This window comes from Citrus sinensis, chromosome 6 (assembly GCF_022201045.2).
Source record: "Citrus sinensis cultivar Valencia sweet orange chromosome 6, DVS_A1.0, whole genome shotgun sequence".
Taxonomy (NCBI): Eukaryota; Viridiplantae; Streptophyta; class Magnoliopsida; order Sapindales; family Rutaceae; genus Citrus; species Citrus sinensis.
This window is the reverse complement of record NC_068561.1, coordinates 19,482,990-19,492,477: the sequence shown is the minus strand read 5'-3', so window position 1 is coordinate 19,492,477 and position 9,488 is coordinate 19,482,990. Positions and strand designations below refer to the sequence as shown.

At 34.3% G+C, this 9,488-nt stretch overlaps 1 protein-coding gene and 1 pseudogene across 1 annotated transcript; both read right to left on the bottom strand.

Annotated features, from left to right (window-relative positions):
* Positions 1-3,733: 3,733 nt before the first annotated feature.
* Positions 3,734-5,940, bottom strand: LOC102622440 (hypothetical protein). Its single transcript, XM_006492783.4, has one exon. The coding sequence runs from the start codon at positions 5,386-5,388 to the stop codon at positions 4,120-4,122; it is 1,269 nt and encodes a 422-aa protein (XP_006492846.1). The 5' UTR covers positions 5,389-5,940; the 3' UTR covers positions 3,734-4,119.
* Positions 5,941-6,961: 1,021 nt separating this feature from the next.
* LOC102622741 (peroxidase A2-like) lies at positions 6,962-8,564 on the bottom strand (annotated as a pseudogene).
* Between the last annotated feature and the right edge of the window lie 924 nt (positions 8,565-9,488).

Genomic DNA, 9,488 nt, shown 5'->3' with positions numbered 1-9,488 from the left:
TTTACTAGTCCATGTTGGTCTCAATAGATTATGCACAAATCTTGTGAAATTTTATAGCACATGCAAGAATTATAAGAGGTCAAAAGGGCAAGTCCATAAGAAAGATATTGAGGCATAATCATTCAAAGTAAAACGAGATTTAAATGTTTGAATTATTGTTGAGTCATATGTTTAGACTTTGGACTTAAAAATAAACTACCTTTGAATTTCTTTATACAGTCTTTTTTATTCTTGAATAAGCAACAATGTACCTAACGGCAGCAGGGGACCCGATGGCTAATAATTATTTTCTATTTGATCATACTGGGGGCTTGATCATAGGCCCCGATTTTAGTCTTGCTGGCTTGCATGCTTCTGGTTCAATATCACAACCAATTTTGTAGAATTTTGGTTTTGGTAGGGAAAATTAAGAGAAGTTGAAAAAGATGAAAATGGAAAAGAGAAGTGTCGGGTCAATTACCGGAAGTAATAAGGACTTTTGACCATTGAATTTGAACAATCAATGGCATACACAAGCGATTAATTAATAAATGATGGCTTCAAATTTACTCTCCCGTGTGCACAATCATAGCCTATGTTTCAGCCAATCATTATGTTTTTCATTTTTTTTTTCCCGGGGCCAAGGCTTGTGTCCATCATCATATTATCTTACTTATCATGATCACATCAACATCATCATCGTGTTCCATCAACAATCTCATTTCATTATATTTGATTAACACTTAATTGCCACTGCAATGGTTGGAACAGTAATTAAACGTTTTGTTTTAATCGTTCGTATTAGACTTAAAAACATCAAAATTCTTAACAAAAAAAAAAGAATCACTAAGAATAATGGAATATGTTTGGAAACAATTACTGTCGCACTGTCACGCTTCGAATTAACATGATTAGGCGTACGCGATAAGAGATTATACATCAATAAATAATTGATTAATCTTGTAATTATATAATGCTTTAATCTATTTAATTTTATAAACTCACACCCTCATCATAAACTGTTTGTACGCTTTTTATACGTATGGAATTATTTAACTGGCAAATAAAAACTTGTTTCTTTAACCAATTGTTAGATTCATTAATCCTTATTGCAAAACAAAAAAAACACGACACTCTGATTAATGGTTTCAACAGTCAAATGATGAAGATTAGAAAAAAAATTATATATATAAAAAAAAAAGAGTGGAGCTATTAGCACCCTTAAAAAAATTATTGTAAAACCTCTATATCTTAAATTTACATTTTAAACTTTAATTGAATTGACATTTCATCTCTCTTCCTCTAACCCCACTTGAGTTTTTATTTTTTTATAAAAAAAAAAACAAACAATTTGTTGTTATGGTGAAAAGATTTTTATTCATTTATGTTTTTATCCTTAAATTAGTGGTTTTCTCGGACTAAATTTTTTACTGAATTAGTTTAAAATTATGGAAGGCTTGATTTCTTCTACAGTTATAGCGAATTGTTCTCCTGAGTGTGGAATTGTCACATTCAGAATGTAAAATGAATTGGATTAGTATCTATCAATCTTTTTTTTAAACGAGAAAGCATTTCTTTTGTTCCTTTTTTTTTTTCTCTCTCATACCGATGCCACTAAGAAAGAAGGATACAAGGACATTTGTGGAACTAAAATGGGTGTTATTGGCATATAGAATTTAATTAATATTTTAGTGGGTGTATTTAAAAGAGGGTTATCCGAGGGTAACAGGTGGGGTGCCCATGGCGCCACTCTAAACGAAAACTCATGTCTCATGCTGCTGTGTTTGGGTCCTGGGCTGGGCTAGTCCAAACAGTTGGGTTTTGGGCTGGGCAAGATTGAAGATTGAACATTTGAATTTTCCGTTTGGGTAAACAGTCCGGTTCAGCCAGTTCGACCAATATCGTTATTACACAAAATGTGGACGGTAGTGCTAATTGTCTGAGAGAGAATTTTTCAAAAACATGTTTAAGATGATGAAAATTTGTAGTATATATACATGATTAAACTCGTATTTGTTGGAAAAAAAATAAAAATCTAAACAAATCATAGGTCCTGTTTGGAATTGAGGTGCTGTAGCTGTACTGTGGAAACTACAGCTGCTGTGGAAAAAAAAAACTGTAAGTATGAAATAAAAGTTAATAATTTATAGGCAATATAAAATTTAAATAAAATTATTAAAGATATAATATATTTTTCACGATACAAGTGAAAAATTATTTCAACATAAATTTCAAACTACAGCAGTTAGTATTTACCAAACACTTTAGTGCTGTAGTTTTTAAGCCACAGCCACCCAACTTCAATCACAAACGCACCCATAAACTACCAACTAATTTAACAATTTGATGATTTCTTTTTATGATTTACATAATAGAGTAGTCATAATATTTAAAAGAAATTTAATTAGAAAATATATTGAAGAATTTCTATCTTTTTATAGCTAATTGACTTATTTTATTTCAGAAAAATAGTCAGAGAGACTAGTGGTGTTCAATTAGACAAACAAAGGGAGATAAAGATAAATATACAAACATAGACACCGGTAACAGAAAAAAATGGGGAAGTTGAAAAACTTTTAATTAAAAAATTACATTTGCACGAGTTGCACTGAGGATATTGGACTTTATTAAAATTTAAGATGAATTGATAATAATGTGAATATATTTTTATATCATTGTAAATTATTTGATAACGTTGTAAAAGTATATTCACGTCATTATGAACTTATTCCGAATTTTAATTCCGGATTATAAATCTGAATTGGAAAATTTTCTTATAAAATAGATACTTCAATGAGCAACCGGAGCATTTTTGTTGGAGGCAATAAATTTACGGGCAAGACTAATCATCCATTAGCCTTTAAAATCACCCATATTCATGTTCTTATTTATTTATTATTATTATTTTTTAATTCGGGTTAAATCCCAACTAAAAGTTCAGCTGCTAAGCATAAGATTGAATGTGTAACACAAAATTCACAAAAGGTTGAAAAAAATTAATTTAAATTTAAAAATATTTTCTGTGTATATATACAAGCAATAGGATATTGCAAGCAGACTGTACTATAATTGAGAGATTCTATTCTGCTAAAGAATAGTTACTTCGTCAAACTGAGTGTAAAAATTTACTAAATATTTTAAACGTAGGAATTGAATGAAATCAATGAATTGTTATGCAAAACATAATATTATGGAAGTCATAAGCTCATTTTGCTATGACATAACAATGACAAACCATTCAAGAGAGATAAAAGAGATTATTGTATCTCCTCTCGTGAACATTACCAAGGGAATTATCCAAAACAAACTGTGTTTAAGATTTAGATTGTGGAGTTGTGTTTTCTGAAGCTCTAATTTGTTGTATGGACATCATTGATTGGCCATCAAATTGTACACATTTTCTAAAGACATACATGCCTAGCACTCTTTTATCAAATTTGAAACATACAATATGACAATGTCCTCAGAAAATAGTCAAATATACCATTATCATTCCATAGCCTGATCATAACTCCAAGTGGGTGTAATTGGTTATCCTCTTTTAGAATTGATAGAGAAAGAGATTTGCTTTATGAGAAACACAAGACCTCTTGACGTTTGATATCACTAGAACAAACTCAGAACCAAGGTAATCAATACAGAGCAACAAATAACACAAACTATTAACTAATCCCCTGCCAAGTCAGAGTAATCAATATAAACTGACAAGATCCAAAGTTAAATGAAAATGATTCATAAAACATGGTGGAAATAATTAATTAAAAAAGATTTTACTCGAACATATAAAACCTGCAAGGTTATGTACAATGGTGAGCGGTATTTGACCTCCTTGCTCCACGGCAGGTTTGATTTCCCATACAACTTGAAAGATAAAAGCACAGACCTTGAATAAAGGATAATAGTATTCCAAACTACAAAACTAAGCAACAATGATTTAAAAATTTATGATCACCTCTATAAGATATAATAACTGTTGCAAGAAGGTGATTAATCTAGTAGATCGAAAGCAGTAAAATGCAAGCGGCAGTTGCATAGTTGTTCAAATGTAATATTTGGTGAGTAATTTGAGGTTGAGTGTAAAATTCCTCTCTCTCCGTAGAAGTAGGAGCATCAGCACTCACATCTTATTAGACACTCTTATTAGTTCAAGCGTCTTCTTCTTGGGGCACGAGAATCCCCACTGTCCACATCCGAAACCCTAGAACTGTCACTTCTTCTCCGGGAGGATGAAGTAGAAAGGGATACCATAGAATCAATTTCCACCGCAGTGTCCATTTGACTCTCCGAGTTTATAACAGCAGCAATGCTTGAGAAAGAATCTCTATCATCAACTGGCGGTGAAGGTTGCTCTTGATTTCTTCTTTCAGGAAGGTTCCGAAAATAAAACTCAAGCACTCTTTCAGCTGAATTTAATGTAGAAGAAAATGAAGAGGAAAAGGTCGGAGCCCTATGTGCTTGCGCTTGTCTTCGCATTAATAGAGAATGGAGAAAACGGGCTTCCCCCTCAGCATTTGAGCCACTCTGCACGTCTACATCATCTGGGGGAGCTGAAACTGTGTTTTGCTCTCCACGAATACCCCGGGATGTCAGAATCCTATTTATCAAGGAATTTGCTCTTTCTCCTGTTTCCCTGGCACTGCTGCCATCACGTAGTGGTGTCAAATCACGGGCCAAATCAAATCTACTTCCAAGACGACGGATCATCTCCTCTACTGGAAAACTGTAAGCAGTTCTCTGAATGGTTTGCCTCAAACTCTCAATCCGCCGTCCTTGGGGCCTTAGAGGGATCTTAAGACTCGAGTCCTCTTCTGGTTCACGTGTGCTATTCCCACGACCATATATAGGTGTGATATTTTTAACCGTGACCTCACCCTTGCACACTGGACATTCCTTTGCATCTGAATGCACGTGTAACCATCTGTAAAGGCAAGGCCAACAGAACAAGTGACCACAGCAAGTCACAACAGGGTCCCTAGACAAATCTAAACAGATATTGCAATCGAAGAAACTCCCATCATTTCCACTACCTTTCTCATCATCATCTTTCTTCTCCGATACTTCATCTTCCAAAAATCCAGTGTTGTTTTCACATGTTTTGGGTACCTCATTGGCTCTTTCCTCAGCAGCAACACTACCCTCACCTGTCTGTAATGTACTTCCATTAGCGGAATGGCTGAGCAATTGATCCAATTCCATTGGAAGGTTCCTACTTTCAGGAGGGATTGGAACCTGTCTCCATCTATACCGCTGTCGAGACCTCAACCGAACAGCTTCCCTAAGTCTATCAATAGGTTCATCAACCCAATCATCCAAATTCACAACCTCAGTGGGAATTGATCCTGACTGAGCCTCAGGACCAGGACCCAAATTCAAATCAAGATTCATTGTATCGGATGTCTCCTCACCCATCTCAAACTGGACAAACCCAGAAATAAAAAACCCTAATTCCTCCACAAATTTGAACAAAACCAGTCACAAAACCCACTCTTTTTCGACAAATTCAAAAACCCCAAATCAAAAAACACTTCCTTTATCACTAATTCTTCAAACCCAGAAAAAAATCGCAACTTTATAACAAAATCTTTAAAAATCCCCAAATCAAAGAAACCCTAATTTTATGTCAACAAGATGGCGACTTTTTTTGCATCGAGGGTTTCCCCACAATCAATTCTCAGCAATTAAGAGTTATCATTCCAAAATTTGGTAAAAACACATCGATAATTGTGAATCAAAGACAGGAAATTGAAATTAAAGAAACCTGGGTTTTAAAGTAACGATCTTGACGATGGAACTCCGGACTAACTACTGTGACCCAGTTGATAAGGCAGCATCTATTGCTCTGAACTTAGCTGGCTACGAGTTGACTCGCCATCGAGTTTTATTCTCTCAAAATTGGCGATCTCGTATAGGAAAAAAGAAGAAGATGAGCGTGCGACGTGAATGAATAATACAAAGAGAGAGAAAAGACAAAAAAAAAAAAGCCTAATCGTATGCTTATGTTTTTAAACGAGGCATTTTAAGTTTTTTTGATCTAGCGGTTGTAATGCGATTTGGGCCCATAGTTGACGGTGATAGTTCAGTTGTTAGGGTAATCAGGCGGTTGAAATGAAATATCAGGAAGAAAGAAAGCTGAAGGAGTAGTGATGATGTGATGGTTGCTGAATGCTGATTGTGGTGGGTTGAGAAATTATCAGCTGTCACGCTCACACGCTCTGTGACATTCCCGCTGCCATTTGAGGATTCATTGATACGAGTTAGATTTTTATTCGTCGCATGAAATCGTTTAGTAATTGGCTAATGTTAAGTTATATACTTATATACATGTAACTTAGAGAATCCTTACCAATTATATTTATAAACTTTTGTATTGCAAGTTACACATCATCGATCAGTAATTTTTCATTTATATATATATATAATACTAGTTAATTTTCACACGATAAGAGTGATTTTATAGAATGACACATTATTTATTACGTCATTTATATCCTAATTTCATGTGTATATAGCATTACTCTAATTAATTTAAAATGAAAAATACTCGTTATTCTGCATTTGAATTTCTTCATTATTATTATTAATTATAGGTCTGTCTTTAATGTTGAATTGCTGATATCTTTACCTTAATTTTAAAATACATATTAATAATATAATATTAAAAATTATAGCTATAATTGTCATAATTCTTTGTTTAATATAATATTCTTGATAATTTTTTTGGTGTAAATATCCGCATTGGAATTTTTTTAATGATTATCGTGTCACGGCCTTAGAATGGGAATGAAGGGACTTATAGTGAATATATATATATATAATATAATATAATATAATATAATATAATTACTCTTTTGTCTTCTGTATTTAGTCAGCTGATCTTGCCAATGAAAGCACCGAAGCATAATTTTATATAACATTTTTAAAAAGCAACCTCTACAGGATCAGATATTTTCCCAGGATTGGGTAATTTATGTGCTTTACAGTTACCCTCAAACTTGGATGAGATAGATATTTTATTGAATTAATACTGGATTTAGCAAAGTAGGCCAATTATATGAACTAATCGATGAATAGACACAAATTTCTTATTTCTCAAGTTGGCTTCAAACTAACACTGCTTCATGCCAGCTGACTCATACAATATAATTTTGCAGCCTAGCTTCCATTAACTTTCTTACAATCTGCTCTAATTTCTCCATTGCTCCCCGTTAATGGGCTAATATTGCCCATGTTAATCATAGACTGAACGAACTGTTGGAAAAATGCTGTTTGGTTGCTAGCAAAATTGTTCACAATGGCGACAATAGCAGCAGGACCATTTGTTGAAAATAGCTCTTGGTCTGATTGCAAAAGCCCTTGATTGTTTTGAAGATTTGTGTAGTAATTATTGTCAAAAGTATCTGCTGTTGTGGGATCGAGATTCGCTAGCGCCGAGCCATTACCATTTTGTGGGCAAATTTGCCGCAGAGTTGTCAAATACGTTCCGTTTACCGTTGGGTCTGGGTTGCCCGTGCCATTGAAATTGTACAGCCTGCCGCTGAATACTCGACATTGTGCACGTCCGAAAGTATGTGCCCCTGCAAAATTGCACATACACACAATCAATACTGCTCCTGAAGTTGCAACAATGTTCCTAAATTAGCTTATAAAGTGCCGATTTTCCTACTGCGGCATAGGACACTGGTTGTAGATTAAATCCGCACTTTATAAGTTACAAGCTTCCGCACCTAAAAACGACTATGTGTATTTATGATTACCGGATAAAGCAACAAGATCGGTAGTGTCTAGACCAACGGCAGAGAATTTAGAAGTGAGGTTGCTTAAGCTGTCAATAGGAGCAGGAATAGAGGAATTTGCTCCGCTTTGATTTGCCCTTAAACCGTCCCTCCTTCCCAATAGTACATTCCATGAAGGGCCTCCTGCCTGAAAATCAACAGAATTAGTTATTCTTAATTATAGGGTCAATATAAATTAAAGTCATATTTAATTAACTAATTAAGTTACCAAAGAGACAGAAGACTCAGCAGCAAGAGCTAGAATGTCAGCACAAGAAACAACACCGGGGCAAGAATTCTCGACAGCAGTCTTGATGTTGTCGACAACACCAAACCCTCTGGCCGAATTAGTGTTAGGACCGCCATCTTTCTCGCTCTGTGTTATGTTTCCGCCTCTGTCTAACAAAACCGAACCGTCACACCCCTGAAACAAAGAACGATTTTAATTATTATTGTAATTGATTCTGAAGATTTTTTTTTTAAAATAAGTAAATTAATGGAGGTTATGAATTCGAGCATGATTGATTACATTAACGAAGCAATCGTGGAAATGGAGGCGAATGAGGCTGGCGCCGATTCTGATGTCAGATTACATGGCTTGCTGCAGAGCATTGCGCACAATGGTGGTCACATTCGGACATGTTGTAGCATAAAATGAGGAGTTCAGTTGAGCCTGTGAGTTACTGAACAACAATGTTATGAAAATGGTGGCTACTGCTATTGAAGAAGTGAACGAATAGAATGACATTTTTGTTTCGATTTGTTTGTTGATCAAAGAAATTTTCTCTCTTGATTAGTGGAGTGTGTAGCGAACATTTGGCTGCAACTTATAGACAAACTGCCTCGTCAAAAAGTCTAGGGTTTGGTAACTTATGGCCTAAAATAATGAAGCGAATTAGTCAGCAACAATAAGAAATCTGATTTTGGTATCAAAAATGTTTTTTATTTAGAAACATTACTCGTGTACAGAGCACATTTGTTGTAAAAAAAAAAAACATTATTTTGAGTATTCTACTATTCTAGACTTTTGAATAGCGCGTTGGTTGCAAAAATATTGAAAGCAACAGATTAATAAAGAAAGTAAATATAAACTATGAATTTATCAAATTGAGTTACTAATTGAATTGGGAGGATGAAAGTTCAATGAACATTCTAAAATTTGATTGATTCCCCTGAATAAGCATTTGTTGATCGCATTAATTCAACTCAAATCGGAAAAGTACAGTCTGGCTTTCTACCCAGTTGAATCTTTAAGAGTGGATAAAATACTTAAATACAATATCAAAATGGAGTTCTAAAAAAATTAGATTATATTATTTGTATCCTCAATTTCTGGATTTTTCAAATAAGGATATAGTTTGTCCATTTGAGATAAACAGGTCCCTATTCAATTGCGGCTGAGGGGCACTCTGAAAGTGCTGTGCTGTGGTAACCAAATAGCTTGGCTACCACAATGCAGCTGCAAAATGAAAATTTCTTAATGTGTCAGTTGGCAGCTGTAATTTGTATTTGGAAGTGCTGCATTGTGACAGTAAAGCTGCTAAAGGGAGTTTTAGAATGATTGAATATACTTTTCTTGAATTTATATATTGGCAATATTCTGAAATGTAGTCTGGGACAATTGAAATGTGCCTCACTTGAATTTACATATTTTACCGTTTTTATTTCAAAAAATTGAGAATTGTAAAGGTAATTTGGTTAGATAAACTGAGGTTAGATGATAGACTTACTTTAAAT